The 15,523-nt window shown below is 38.6% G+C and overlaps 1 protein-coding gene across 1 annotated transcript in view; it reads left to right on the top strand.

The window, feature by feature from the left end:
* The window catches only part of LOC144647461 (mediator of RNA polymerase II transcription subunit 23-like), a 34,541-nt gene that overhangs the window by 15,501 nt on the left and 3,517 nt on the right, over nt 1-15,523 (top strand). The window contains exons 16-38 of the mRNA XM_078507265.1: nt 131-192; nt 348-430; nt 1,518-1,692; nt 2,347-2,489; nt 2,959-3,133; nt 3,821-3,911; nt 4,370-4,442; nt 4,623-4,689; nt 5,158-5,285; nt 5,613-5,679; nt 6,189-6,242; nt 6,409-6,517; nt 6,846-6,917; nt 7,095-7,205; nt 7,791-7,850; nt 8,309-8,422; nt 8,760-8,859; nt 9,703-9,801; nt 10,122-10,152; nt 10,801-10,904; nt 11,900-12,150; nt 12,237-12,484; nt 12,856-12,976. Coding sequence (XP_078363391.1) covers nt 131-192; nt 348-430; nt 1,518-1,692; nt 2,347-2,489; nt 2,959-3,133; nt 3,821-3,911; nt 4,370-4,442; nt 4,623-4,689; nt 5,158-5,285; nt 5,613-5,679; nt 6,189-6,242; nt 6,409-6,517; nt 6,846-6,917; nt 7,095-7,205; nt 7,791-7,850; nt 8,309-8,422; nt 8,760-8,859; nt 9,703-9,801; nt 10,122-10,152; nt 10,801-10,904; nt 11,900-12,150; nt 12,237-12,484; nt 12,856-12,976 — 2,538 coding nt within the window. The remainder of the gene's footprint in view (nt 1-130; nt 193-347; nt 431-1,517; nt 1,693-2,346; nt 2,490-2,958; nt 3,134-3,820; nt 3,912-4,369; nt 4,443-4,622; nt 4,690-5,157; nt 5,286-5,612; nt 5,680-6,188; nt 6,243-6,408; nt 6,518-6,845; nt 6,918-7,094; nt 7,206-7,790; nt 7,851-8,308; nt 8,423-8,759; nt 8,860-9,702; nt 9,802-10,121; nt 10,153-10,800; nt 10,905-11,899; nt 12,151-12,236; nt 12,485-12,855; nt 12,977-15,523) is intronic.

Genomic DNA, 15,523 nt, shown 5'->3' with positions numbered 1-15,523 from the left:
AGCATTCGCATACTAATATGGCAAACAAATATTGGCAAAAGTAAATATTCAAAGGCTGTGAATGCACGTTACCCGTTTCAACCCCTATGAGTTTCTGTACTGTATCAATCCTTTTCTTTATTTTTCTAAGGCCCAGTCTGAGGATGTAACTTGGAGACCAGCTGTTCCTCACACACTTAAAGATCAAATTGAGTAAGTAACCTGGCTTTTATACAGTGGTTGACATTTCAAAACTTTTTTGTGAACTAGCACTAGACATCCCAAGAGCCAGTAAGACCAGCCAGGGACAATCTAATTAAGTCACATTCAAAGTAGCCAATCATTATATTAAATGATTTTGTTTTCAGGTTTATACAGATGTCCTCTAGAACAGCTGCAGCTAACTCATTTTCCTTGTCAAATTACAAGATTCCTCTTCTCTGCAATGCCTGTAAGTATTTAAAGCACATCATCAGCCGATATTTTCGGTCAGCAACAAACTAACCAAACAAATTAACAAATAACAATCAAACGATAGATCAAATATTTAATTAGTCAATAGATTGATCGATCAATCAATCAGTCAATCAATCATTAAATGTAAGATAATTATTTTTCTTGTTGCTGTTGATAAAACGCAACATTGAGTGTACAAAGGTTGAGTTTTCTTGACATCATGCAGATTTCTTTTTTACTATCTAGGAGAAGTAAAAAACCTGACAAGCACTACCTTTTTCGTTTGCGTACTATGGAGGAATGTTTTTTAAAAGATGTTATAAAATGTCCGAGTAATTGCGCACGCTGTGATTGGTCAGTTCGTGTTCATTATAGCTCAATAAAGCACGCTGCATACGTTACGCGCATGCTTTATCGAGTTATAATGCACGATGCTTACGTCACCAGTTTTAGCGTGCGCAATTTCTTTAACATTTCATAAAAGAAATAAAAAACTTTCTCCTCATGCATTGTTGAGTTATAAAAGCACTTGGGAATTTTCAAGAACACTTGAGAGGTGCGAGAAGCACTCGGCTGCACCTCGTGCTTCTCTATGCACTTCTCTCATGTTCTTGAAAATTCCCGCGTGCTTATATAACTCAACAATGCACTCGGGTGCGTTTTTTTATTCCTTTATTTATGTTAGTGTCCCTGTTTACAGCTGAAGGATAGTTAAACATGGTGATAGTAAACCGTAGTTAGTCTACTAACTATGGTTAAACAGAAATTTTATTTGAGGAGTTCTTCAGTCAGTTGAGTGCAAAGCGGTGAGGTAAATATTCACCACTAGCCACCACCACTTTGGTAAATAGTTGTTTCAGTATATACTAAAACAGTGAGATAATATAGCCCAAAAGAAAATATTTTTGACAAGTTTATTCCCTTCAAAGATGGCAATTTTCTTGCACACATGGCTCGGAGATAAATAGCAAAGGATAGTCAAAGTTTGAGTAGCCAATCAGCGCGTGTCAAAAACGCTATCCACTGTTTTAGTTTATACTAATATATAATATTCTAAATTGTTTTTATTTACACACCTACAGACAGCACCAACCCAGAGTGTTTCACTGTACCCATGGCTGTGCTGGTTGAAATGTGTTATGGAAACAATAAAGCTACAACACAGTTACCAGGCCCTTCAAACACTCTTGCAGCAGGCCCAACAGTTCCATGTCCAATGAGTCTGTTGGATTCACTCACTGTTCATGCCAAAATGAGGTGAGGCTGACTCTTTAATAGGGATACATGGGTAATTAAAGTTCTTGTAAAAGAGTATTAGCCCTAATGATTTGTACTCGGCATGGCAACTTTGGTTGATATGGTGGCTTAGTGGTTAGCAAGCTGGACTCTGGCCACAGTCTTTACGTAACTAATGTAAGTGTATTTTTGCTAAGTCCCGAGTCTACTGAAATCAGCAAAAATATTCCAAAATAGAATGTTTGAATTTTTTTCATTTAAGTGGTCCTTAGAAACATTTTTTTCTGAAATGGAAAAATATTATTCTTCTTTGGTAGTTAAAGCCTGCATAGCATTGCAATTTGTTGGTGTGAGGGCACAAAATTAGTGGAAAAGCTGGGAAAGGAATGGGGAGGAGGCAGTGATCCCTCTGGCTGTTTCGCTGCTCATTTTGTGCCCTCTTGCCAAGAAAACCACCACGCTGTGCAGGTTATGGTAGATCTAACAGTCATTTGCTTGTTAGATTAACCCTTTGAGACTTGTAGAAACAGCCATATCTGAAACTTGCTGCTTTTGTAAGTGATTCCCTTGATTTAACATTCATGATGGAGTTCTGGATTAATTAATGTTTTGGGTTAGTTGTAGATCCCATTATATCCATTAGCGTGCTGTCTCAAGTCAGTGTTTTCTTTTCAGTCTCATTCACAGCATTGTCAATCGTATCATCAAGCTGGGCAACTCCCAGTCATCTTTTGCATTGGCCCCAGCATTGGTAGAAACCTACAGTCGTTTGCTTGTCTACATGGAGATTGAGTCACTTGGAATCAAAGGATTCATTAGTAAGTCTGATTGAAGAAAATTAGCCTCTAATTAGTAATCATTGGAATATATTTTCTTTAAGTATTCTTTGTTATTATTGATTCTGGTATGAAAGATAGATGAATGTTTGTTTGTTTCTCTAATAATAATAATATAATGGAGAGTGGAGATGGAGAGTGTATTGATCTCTGGATTAAGTTGAATGTTAGGGCCTGGTTAGGGTCCTTTTATTGGCTCAGGTGTCTAAATGGGTAATGGCGATGTGTTAGAATGACCTGACAAAAGTGCTGGGACTATAGCTTTAAAGAATTTGGATCCTACCCATGAGAAGTAGTGCTGTGATGGGTCACTAATAGCCTGTATGCAAACTTTCCTTCACTACTTCATCTTTTTCTCTTTTGTCACAACCTTTTTTACTGAGTAAACTAAAGTCATTTAAAAGTATAACAAGACATTATGAATATTTTTGTTTATTTCAACCATCTGCAGGTTCTTTGCTTCCCAATGTGTTCAAGAGTCATGCTTGGGGAATTCTTCACACACTACTAGAAATGTTCAGTTACCGACTGCATCATATTCAGCCTCACTACAGAGTTACCCTGCTCTCCCATTTACACTCGCTTGCTGCAGTGCCACATACAAATCAGAATCAGCTTCATTTGTGGTAATTTAACTCATTATTTAACCCAATTACTTCCAGGGTGGAGGCGTGGTGACATTATGGTCAGTGCACTCGATTCACAATCAAGGGATTTGGTTTCGAGGCCTGGCCAGGGTCATTGCATTGTGTTCTTGGGCAAGATGCTGGTACTGTAGTCTCACAGCGCCTCTCTCCACCTCTCCACCCAGTTCGAGGGTACCAGCAATTTAAGACTCGGGGTAACACTGTAATGGCCTAGCATCCCATTTAGAGGGAGTAGAAATACTCCTAGACCCTAAATGCTATGGAAACCGTGATGAGCTTCAGCAAGACTGGGCACTTCGGACCAATGAAGACTTTATCTGACCCATTTACTACCCTTTTCTTTCTTTTTTTCCTTTTTTTTCTTTGGGGGGGGGGGGGTGGATAGGTTTATCAAAGTTATTGATGTATGCTTTGCTGGTTACTGAATATTGGTGTTAGCTACAAAGACAAAGCGCATGTGTTGATTTTGAAGCAATCATTTTATAAACTAGATGAAAATAAAGTTTTATAATTTTCATGATAATAACTGTCACGTTTGTTCACTGTGCTGGTTATTAGTGAACATTTTATCAAATGTTTTTTGTAATGTCATGTATATACGTTTAGGGAGACCTACTGAAAGTCATTCATGTCAGCTGTTAATGGTAATCGTTGTACATTTAACAGTGTTGAAAGCACGGCCCTCAGACTAATCACAGGATTAGGAAGCTCTGAAGTACAGCCGCAACTGTCTCGTTTTAATCCCGAGCCAAAAACGGTAAATACAAATCACAAGTAACACATAGATACCCAAAAATACTAGACACACCGGCAAACGCTAAGAGGATCCTGTTTTGAAATATTTCCAGCTTTGTTGTTAGGAGGAGAAGTTGTTCTGTTTCATCACGAGTTGGTGCAATAATAAATGAGCAAAATTATTAGTTGTTTCTAAAGAAACGGTTGTGCTGCGTCGGCAGGCAAGTGAAACTGGGCAAGTGCATGCACATTTTCACTTGTATGCACTTGGGCTCCGTTTGGCCAGGACTTTCGATGTCTTGTGTACACTTTGGTCAAGATCAAATTTGCACGCAAGTCAACGTAAGTTTTCCACACTTTGACCACCCAACGTAGGTAAATAAACCGCCGTACATTTACATTTCGAGCATTACCCCCTCGTTGGAGCAAAACTAATATACATCAACACAGCTGTGAATTATTGTTAATTTCTTTTCATAGCTATTGTCTGCTGAATCCGAGGAACTGAACCGAGCCCTTGTGCTGACCATTGCACGGGCTATGCATATCACTTGTAAGTAGCAGCTTGTATTGTATTTTTTTTCTTTTTCGGTTTACACTTCTTGTTAAGCTTGTCACTATGTTTTAAAGAGTAAATATTTCTTTCGTTTTTAAAGGTTTTTTACTTGGTATTTTTAGTTACAGTTTGAGATTTTCTTAAGTTTAAAATATTGCCCTGTGTGTTTGTTTACAGCTGCTGAATCAACTGTTAACTGGTATGAAGGAATCCTGACATCTCTGATCACCAATACACCACACAGGTACATATACATTATTTATTAGCCAATATTTTAATGGTCAAAATAGGTTTCAAAACCGTGATCGCCAATAATCACTTAGGTGCCTTTTGAAGGTTCAGAATTTAATTTCAGAACATATATTTTTAACAAAACAAATAAATCGCTCAACCGCTACAAAAAAATCGATGTTCAGAACAAAAAGTTTGTATACAAAAAAGCTACTTTGGTCTTTAATAGAACTGGGCTGTGGTGAATGGCTGGCGCGTTGCGGTTGCAATCTTGGTATTCCCTGATCGAGCCTGCATCCATGCTTATGTATTTAGTCAACTGGTCATGTCTCAACAAATGGGATTTATTCTGTTCTTCACAGCATCTCTGTTTAGAAAAGCAGCACTTCATTATCACTCATTGACATTTTATACCAGTTAAGTTTGAAATTGTTTTTAACAATTTCGCTTATTACTTTTCTTATTTGTTTGCTTTATTTAGTTGGGCGAGCCACACTTTGGCGTGTTTTCCTCAAGCCCTTCGACAATTTTACACACAGAATCCATGTCCTCACGAAACTAAACAAGTACTACGACAAAGAGTTGAAGACGAGTACAGGAGATGGAAATGTAAGTGTAATATTTCTGCAAAGTTCTCTTCTCTCTGTTTTAGGTGTTTATAACCCGTAACACACGAATGTCATTAACTTTAATGTTACAGCAACTTTACAACAGTGCAAAGAAACCATACAAACCGAAACGTGTTTAGTAAGAGATACTCAAAACAGACATGGTACGAACTAAAATGGAACTACAAAAAAAACACACAGACATGACTGGCAGTTCTCTGTATATATTGACACGTCTTAAGCAGTAGCCACAAAAAAGAACTCCAGAATTTCACCTTGAGAATTGCAATGGCAATATGTAAGTAACATCTTATTATATCTTTTTTAGCAATGTCATCAGAAAATGAAATCTTTAATCATTTCGCGGATCCATCGTCGACAAATGTTTTCATTTGGTAAGCATTGCCAATGTTATGTTGAGACTGGTACTGTATAATAGGCGATTTCTGAGTTAGCTTTTGCCTCTGTTTCAAAACGAGTCTTCGTGCGAAACTATTCATATGTAAATGTATTTCAACTGCACGTCCATATTCATGCAAATAAAAGTCAATTTAATTTGAATGGTTTCGCATAAGGACTCGTCAAAATGAGGCAAAAGTTAACTCGAAAATGGCCTGTTTTACTGGCAACATACAAGATATAAATGTCCTATCATACAAAAATAAGAGTCTCTGAGACTTGAGGGATGAGAGTTTCATTGAGAAAGAAAGCAAACATATATTTTCATCTTGAACAACACACACTGTTAGTAGGCTGTGCAAAGTGGAATAAGCAGCGTTATATGAGCTAGCAATACATGATAAATGTCTGCTTCCAGAAAACATGAGGTCCATGGAGCTAAGAGATACAGAAAATAAACTGCAAAATTAATTGCCAGTCAGTAACTAGCATTTGTACCTTGCAGTATTTTGTGGAAGATGTTACTGGAATCAGGCCGTCTCAGTCCAGTGTGTCACAAGTAAGTCTTCAGTCAAAATTGTCTTCTACTTTCCAGATTTAACCTGATCGTTCAAATATCCTCTTCACGTTTCATATGCTAAGTGAGGTTAAGGAATATTCTAAGTCGTTGTAGGGTTTTATTAGAGTTCACGCCTAACAAGACTCTGAACATTGTTTTTCGTTAGAGTTCTGGAACGTTTAGGAGCACGTGCGCTAACAGCTCATGTCCGAGTGTTTGCTGATTACTTGGTGTACGAGTTTTCTACGTCTGTAGGAGGAAAACACGTTAACAAGGTTTGGAACAGGGACTCGATTAATGGTTGGGCTTGTTTGTAATTGTATCTGTTACTAGTTTTGTTATACATTGATGAAATATGAGCTTTCGAGGGAACTAAAAGATTTAATTTCGGTAGTTCTTTGCGGTTGCTGTTTTTACTTTTGGGTGTTGCTACACAAACACGAAAACTTGAAGAAGAACTTTAAAATATATACGTTATAATTTATAGGCCCTAATGCACAAGTTTTTGTGACCAACCCAAATCCTTATCGGATGCACACCAATAGTTGTGTCTTCTCAAGTTAGCAGCTTTGTCTAACATGTTAATTTATTCCCTATCTACAGTGCATTACACACCTTAATGACCTAATATGGAAGTACAATGTTGTTACTTTGGACAGACTTGTTCTTTGCCTGGTGAGTGAAGCATTGTTCACTAAATTTCCGTTTTAAATGAGCAGGTTTCTTGTATTCAAGGTGTCCATACCTTGTTTTATATCAAATTTAAATATAACGGTAAGCCTTTTTTTATTTTTTTTATTTGTGAATTTCAAGGAGCCAGCGGATGATTGAAATGAAATGTTGTTTTCTTAGGCTTTGCGTAGTCATGAGGGAAACGAAGCCCAAGTTTGCTTCTTCATCATTCAGCTGTTATTGTTAAAGCCTCACGACTTCAGAAATCGGGTGCACGCTTTCATACGGGAGGTAGGTTTTTGTAAGACTGTAAAAAAAACATCAAATGGATAAAACGTTTAGTGTCTGACCTACGAACACAGCTGCCTTTGTTCGCTCCCAGGTTCGCTGGGCCTCTCTCCGAGGCAAACGCCCAAAAGTGCTGGGAACGATGAGAGATGGATGCATTCGCAGGCTAGAGATTATCCAAAGTTGAAAATGTCGGATAAAAAAAACTGAATTCAAAGTTGGCACTATAGATCTTTGTACAGTGAAATTTGCCATTTAAAAATGGGACAAACGTACCGTGAAATACAGTGTTTGTATGGGAATTTCAGAGAGTTCGGAGTCAAGTAACTTTTATAACATTAAATTATAAGGAAAATATAAGGAAAGTAATTACTGATAATTACTGAGGGATGTGATCTTGGTGGAAACCTGCAATAACTAATAGCGTTTTTAGTTTTCCATAGATTTGTGGAAAAGGTAACTTAAAAAACTGAATTCAAGTTGGTGCTATTCCTGGATAAGCTTAATCCTGTTTTGAACGACTTTGTTATTTTAACTTTCAGCTAACTTGAAATCAGTTTGAATTTTATTATGACTTGTTGTTTGCAGAACTCGCCTCAACACTGGCTGCAAAATGAATGGCATCAGAAACACATGGCCTATCACACGGTAAGATTTCTGTTCGTTGCTCTAATTACAATCAAATTGCTGTATTGTTAAATCCAATTACACGACAGGAAGAAATTATGCGTTATTCAATGGGCATACAAGAACCGGAATTCGAATTTTCAGGATAAATTTTGATCAAACGAAACGAAATTTAGTTCGAGTTGGCGGGGAATTCGAGTTGTTCGAGTTAACCGAGTACAAATGACTAGAAAGTAAGGTCAAATCCAAAGGAAATGGGACTTAGTTCGAGTTATCCAAGTTCAAGTTACTGGGGTACTACTGTAATCCCTAAATGTTTTGAGAACAAAGGCAATTTCCTTTTAATTGGCTACCGTAAATACGGGTCATTCTTCCGAAATTTTCGGAACTTTTTATTGTTAACGGTTAACAGGCATTATAACAAACCCTCAGTGGAGGACCACTCAATTACGGCGTCTCATCAAATGGTTTTCTTTCAGAGCTACCCCGAGAGGTTCTATTTTGAAGGACTGTTGGAATCCGCTGGAGCCTCAGTACCAACAGTGCAGTACTTGCCGATCTACTTTGGTAATGTGTGCCTGAGGTTTTTGCCGGTAAGTGTCCAGGCATTGCTATCAAAAACCGGGATGTGTTTGAATCCAAAACCAAAGTATTACTCTGGCCAATCATAGAAGACACAGACAATCCATTGAACCAATCAAAACTCGAAGTAAAAACATGTAGCCTGTTGCCAAGCGCAGGAAAATGTGCGTGAACAAACCACGATTGGTTTTTGGTTTTACTTCTGATTGGATGAGAAAGTGGCGTGAGATTTTCAAACCAATCACTAAGCATAGTAATGGAAAACCTTAGCAAGAGGAAAACCACTTGAGAGTGTCAATGTTTTTATCTTTGAAGAGCTTTCTCGACATGCTGTTCCTCTGTTTTAAGGTTTTTGACATTGTTATTCAACGTTTCCTGGAGCTCTCACCAGTACACAAGTCACTGGAAAGTCTTCTCGACCATCTTGGCTGCTTGTACAAGTTTCATGGTTTGTTTAACTTTTTTTTAAATTAAAAGGAAAGCTACTTTAAAAATAGCTTTCCTTTTAATTTAAAAAAAAAGTTACCGTTTATTTTTTGATAATTTTTAATGTTAATTTTTAATTTTAATGTAATCACCATTATGAAGAGCCTTCTATTTGTTTGATGAGTTTTCTTAACTTGGAAAGCAATTTGTCACACATGAGAAAAATTAATGTGTTTAACCTTACTGAGAAGAGATTGAGTGGTTTATTTTGTATCGTGACAATTTTATATCTGTTCATTGGAGTCATGTTTTGTAGTACATAATGATAGAATTTATTGTTCAAATTGTCTCTGGCTCTCCTTAAACCGTCTTACTTCAGATTCTACCCGAAAACTTCCTTACTGATGAGCTTAAGAGAGATTTGTGTAGGTGTTTCTGATCGGTTCTGGCTCGCGGCACAAGTAACGCTGAACCACTCCCAGAAACTACACGCGTCTTCCTACACGGCTACGACATCGGTATAGAATTTTACGGCTAGGGCGTCTTCTGAGCCGGGGAGGAAGAATTGAACTCGTGGACAGTTTACTCGGCCTAACAAATGGGTTTTCAGCATTACTGCAAATAGTTATTGCTTTCTTTCAAAGCATTTTACGAACCTATTAAAGTTATGCAACGACTATAATACAATAATACGACATACAGTCATCAATTATACCCCGGGATTATAGAACTCAAGACGTTGCATCGTATTATGTTATACCAGTTTCTGACAATGCGAGTGTCCTACAATGGCTGTAATATGCAACAATTACAACACACCTTTTCTTTATCTTATTTGGGTTGTTTGTTGGTGTTTGTTCAAAAGATCGTCCTATAACGTACCTGTACAACACACTACACTACTACGAGCACTGCCTGCGAGACAAACCCGCTCTCAAGAAGAAGCTTGTTGGGGCAATTATTGGTGAGTTTACTTGTTTATACAAAATAATACAGTCGAATCTATACAAACAGTCACCTGTATATAATGGTCAGTTGTTTCTGTCGCTTGGACCCCGCCTAGGGTGGCCGTGGTTGAGAGCAGTGTCAACTGTAACTCAACTTTAAACGAGATTTTGGAAATGTGTTTTCTTAATGATATTTCCATGGTGTGTTGGTTCATAACAAGTTAACTGGCCTTTCTTTAGCTTAAAAGAGCAAATTTTAATGTTATTAAGAAATTCACCTCATCATCATAGTTTTAACCGACTGCTATAGACATCGCCCTCATGTTTGCTTTGATAGGTGCACAGAAGGATGTCCACCCTGCTGGCTGGTAAGCACTTGTGTTATTGGTATTTACCATGTGTTTGTGCGCGCGATACACGCTCTCAGCAAACAAGATGTTATGCTGTCACAGACGAATGCTCCTAAATCAGTATCAGAGCGGTCTTATGTCTCAAAACCAGAACCAAAGTGGCACAACTCACAGCACACGCAAATAACACAGCAAACCAATCATACTCATTTGTCGCAAACATAGATCTGTGTAGTACAGTGTCCGTGCGTTAAGTTCGCTAAAAGACTCATCTTCAAGTGAGTTGAGGGCAAACAAAACATCGGCGAATTTCAATTTTGCTTCGGAGACAGTCTGCAGGTATTGTTAAAGTTTTGAACTTGTTCGACGTGAAATGTTGCTTGACCTTAACATTTCTACACATCGAAAATTGGTTTTGAATGAAAGAACAGTGGAATCCTGATAAAATTGGTTCAAGAAATGAGGAGCTCGAGAAATCCGGGCTAAACTTGCAGTGTTTGACTGAGTGAAGCAAATCCAAGAAAATTGACTTTTGGTCCGAGTTGTCGGAAGGCTTGAGAAATCAGGATTCTTCTGTATTACAACACTGTTGCAGTTGAAATTTAGTGACAACAGTTCAAGAACCCAATTGTTTCGTCTAACGGCTGTTTTTCTCTTTCTCTTCAGGTCTTTGTCCAAGGGGTACTTAGACTTCCTCTCTAATACTGATGACACACCCTGGACTCCAGATCTTACGTACTACTGTACTGTGATTGGCAGACTTGTGGACAGTATCCTTTTACTTGGAACTTGGAACTGTGAAATCAAGCCCGAGTTTTTTTATCTGTTTAAATAGTCAAAGCTGACAAAACAAACAAGCAAAAAACAAATAAACACTCTTGGCTAAATAGCACCTCATGAAAGTATTGCTGGACAATTTGCACGGCATAATTAACAGAATCGCCTAATAGTGCTGCTCAAAAGCTTTCATTGAAATGGTCCCAATCAGGATTCCGAACTCTAAAGCTTAGAATTCAACGAGTTTAACTCACGGTAAACCGTTGTGTTTTACCCTGCCGTCAATTATCTCGATCCATTTTGTTTATTTATTTACTTTTATTTTTTTATTTTTTTTTGTTGGTTATCATCGTAACTATTATTGATGTCAGCGTAAAACACAATCGTTAGTTACGCTTTGAACTGCGGAGTTCGTACGGTTATTGAAAGACGCCGAAAACAAAGTTTGACTCGGAATGGAAAGGTAACTATTAATGAATAAATAAATAATCTTTATTCTTTTCAAGATAAAAATACATATTTTAATTTACATAAAATACTGGTAATTTTTAATATAATACTCTGTTACTTACAAGTTTGTTAGATACTTTATTGAAGAAAAAGAACAGTTATTTAACTTAATAAAGTTAAAGTTTCGTTTATGCGCTAATTTTTGTAAATAATCCAGACGTTTCGGGACTTCTGTCCCTTCATCAGTGGAAAATGCCGTTAAAGTCAGCGCGCGTCATTTTCTTTGGTGGCAACATTGCGTGCGCGCGCGCTAACTGAGTCTATTTAAAAAAAGCAATCAATGTTTATGCCGCGCGGCTGTAGGTGCGGGGACAGAGCACATGAAGGGACAGAAGGGACAGAGTCCGAACGTCTGGATTTATTTACAAAAATTGCGCATGCTACTTATTGTGATCACAGACTGCGCTACACAGTTTTTAACAATATTTTGACAATATTGTGATCTTATTATCAGTTATTTAACTTAACATTTTGTTAGCTGTATCTGGTCAAACTCCACACCCATTTCCAGCTTGTGATTGGCGGTTTAACGAATTTCCAAACCCAGTTGCACATGCTCTTCACGTGACATGGGTAGAGCTGATGGCGTTACCTGTCACGGGTCAGGAAGTTGGAGAAGCATTGTTTGACGTCATCTTCAAAGGAAGCTATGTCACTCACAATACTAACATCCGAGCAAATATTGTGGAATGGATCAATGCTGTGGGATTGGTTTTGTCGTCACTTCCGGTAAATGTTTACTTCAGACTAGCTTATTTCACCCTAAGCCTGTTTCTATATCATTAATTTGATGATTTGCTATCTTATTTTACTAGGAGCCGTACTGGAGCGTCGTGTATGATAAAATCTGTATGGCCCTCTTCAAAGAACTTTCCGTAAGAGACATAGCAACAACTCCCATCGTTCTCGAGGACTTGGGGAAAGCCGCCCCATTCCCCTACTCGTTTTTAGATTTTTCTACCAACGTTGCCATGCATTCAGAGACCAACTCAGATTATGTCTTGGCAGTCACGCATGCGCTCTGGCACCATGCAAGTATCGGCCAACTAAGCCAGGTTCCACAGTAAGTCCTGTGTCTGTTATCACATAATTGTTTACATTAACCTCTTAAAAACGATGCAAATTTGCGAAAAGCAGCTATTCAAAACTGAGAATCCTTTTACGATAATATTTTGTGGCATAGTAAATGGTTTGAACCCAGGAATATCAGTATTTGGTACAGTGTGATCGTCCTGGTGAGAGAAGCTCTGGCAAGAACTGTTGTTGGTGATGGTGACAACAAAAGTTGTTTTCAGAAATACTCTCACCCGGGCGATCACACTATATAAACTGATATTTCGTGTATCATTGTTTGCCTAGTCGTAAGAAATAAAATATTACGCGTGACCTTGCATTGCATTCGCTTATGTTCAATTTCTGACTTCTACTTTGAAGGTTTATTCGTGAGCGCGTGTCACAGCTGGTCACAAATGAGGCTCAGTTTCTGTACGTGTGTCATTTGGTGGCACCATTCCTTCAGCGGCTTTTCCAAGAAAGACCCAGATGTCTGCAAGAGGTATTTAAAACGTAATCTAGAAGTTGGTTTTTGTTTATGAGCATAAACGTGTTTCGTTGCCAGTGTTAATCAAAGTTCATTGAATACCTTTTTTAACCATTCCTAGGTCAGTTGAAACATTTGTTCGTTCGTTCGTTTAACTAAGAAAATAGAAAACCTGATCAACGCAGAGGCTAGCATAGCCTGCGTTGCAGACGAACAAAACCCCGGTTATATCCGTCTGCGAATTAGAGCAAAAAAGCATGTTCCGGCCCCCCGCGTGTTACCAGGGATTTCTATAATTACCTTTGATTGGCTCTTCAATAGGGCCGTTCTTTCGTGCGCCGTGATTGGTCGATGGATCTCGTAACACCATAGTTACGCTTTTGATGAATAACAGATACACAATAAACTTGCGACGATCACGGCAAACGGTGAGAATAACGTTTGAAGCGGTAAAAAAGCAACCGGTTCGAACGATCTGATAAAAAAAGAAAACAATAACGACAAGAAGCAAACACAACTGACAAGCAAAAAGGTCTTTGTCTTGTGGTGAAAAAATGTCACAAACGAACCATCCGTCATCCGTGATGAGAGCAACATGACCTTGCAACACAAAAACACCAACCCGGCGTTACAAATGCAGAATGCAAGTAGTCGACATCTTCACGGAAAATTTAGGACAGAGCAAAAATTTCGAGAGCTTAAAAAAGATATTGCAAACATGAATGTTCAAAACTAACCGCAATAGTAATAATATGACAAATTAAACAGAGGTGTCAAAATCAAAATATACAAACGAAAAGCCGTGCAGACTATGACCTCTTCACATATGCTATTAAAGCGACAGTCTTATGGCTCTACGCAACTTAAAACGCCTCCAAATAATACAGCTTACAGCATAAAGTGCCTTTTCTAAACAAGTGGAAAGCGAAATAAATTGGATGACCAATTCCACAGAGCGGCAAATATACAAATTATACGACAAGAACGCCTCAGTGTAACTGGTATCTGGTATTCATCGAACGCGTAACTATGGTTTCACAAGATCCACTCGACCCATAACGGCGCACGAAAGAACAGCCCTTTTCAAAAGCCAATCAGAGGTTATTATAGAAATCCCTGGTAACACGCGGGGGGCCGGAACAAGCTTTTGTGCTCTAATTCGCAGACGGATATAACCGGGGTTTTGTTCGTCTGCAACGCAGGCTAAGGCTAGCACTGAATCTTATAAACTTGTTGAAACCCGCTGCTGGTAGAGGCCTACATTAATTAGCTTAGCGTTGTACTTCAATAACTTATTACACATTACTGTTAGTGTATACTATTACTTGGCAGTTCTCTGTAGACTGGTTGGTTTTTCGACCAATCAGAAACAAAAGCAGGCCATAGATCAAGCATGTTTTCCCGCGCTTAGCACGGGTTGCCTATTTTTTCCGGGTTCTGATTGGTTCTTTGTGTCTGTTGTTATTGACCAGATGCAATTGCTTCGGTTTTGGTTTTATGGGATGGTTGTCCAACGCTGTCGACCTGATGACTGACTTATTCCTTGCTCCTGGTGGAGCAAAGGGCGTCAACAATGCTTCGCCACCGAACTCTATTTACTGCCGCCTTCTCTGCTGCGTTCCAGCTGATGTTAGCTTTCTTTAACTCCTCCTCAGTTGATCTTCTCCAGGTCTTAGCAGGTCTTCCTACCTTTCTTTTCCCCTGCGGATTCCACTTTAAGGCCTGCTTGGTGGTGTCAGTGCCTGGTTTTCTTAGTGTGTGGCCGATCCAAGCCCATTTCCTTCTTGCTATCTCAGTTGGTATGTGCTCTTAATTTTGCCCCGCTGCAAAGTTGCTTTTGGTTCGCATCACTTTGGTTTTCTCTTTGCTCACCCTGAGGCCGGTTGTCTCTGCAATCTGTGCCAGGTTGTTGGTTTTGGCTTGCATATGTTGTAGCTTTTGGGAAAGAAGGCATATGTCGTCTGCACAGGGTTCGAAACTAAAATTTTGGAGCACTCGCCATCCGGGCGAGTGATCTTCAAATTGCACTCGCCCAGATCAATTTTCACTCGCCCAGTCTTCTACCATTAAAAAAGAAAAATTTAGGCCCCCTCCCTCTACGAATAATAAAATATACAACTTCAATTTTTAATCACGTTTTGATACTCACTGTGCCACTTTGGTGGTCGGTCGCAAAACAGACTGCAATCTATTTCTTCAATGAAAAATTGCCAAATATAGACCTTACTGGGGGGTTTTCAGGTACGACTAGAACCTGAAAACCCCCCAAAAACGATGAAATAGCCCAAAAGGACAACAGGATTCAAGAAAGGTGAGTACATTTTCTTTATTTCATTGAAAAAAATGTAAAATTTTATTTTGTCGAGCGCTTTTATTCCGCGTTATTTTAAACTCCATACAAAGTCTTATAGAGCGCTCAAATCTCCAACGGTCTAAATTGTAACAACACCGCGCGACTTCAAGCAGTCACGTCCCACTCGATGCGCTTAAAATAACTCACTCGTACGCTTACATAAATTATTCATACGCTCGCATAAATCATTCATATGATTTCATAAATCG

This window comes from Oculina patagonica, chromosome 3 (genome assembly GCF_052425735.1).
Source record: "Oculina patagonica isolate OP01 chromosome 3, crgOcupat, whole genome shotgun sequence".
Classification (NCBI taxonomy): domain Eukaryota; kingdom Metazoa; phylum Cnidaria; class Anthozoa; order Scleractinia; family Oculinidae; genus Oculina; species Oculina patagonica.
This window is presented reverse-complemented; position numbering and strand designations above follow the sequence as displayed.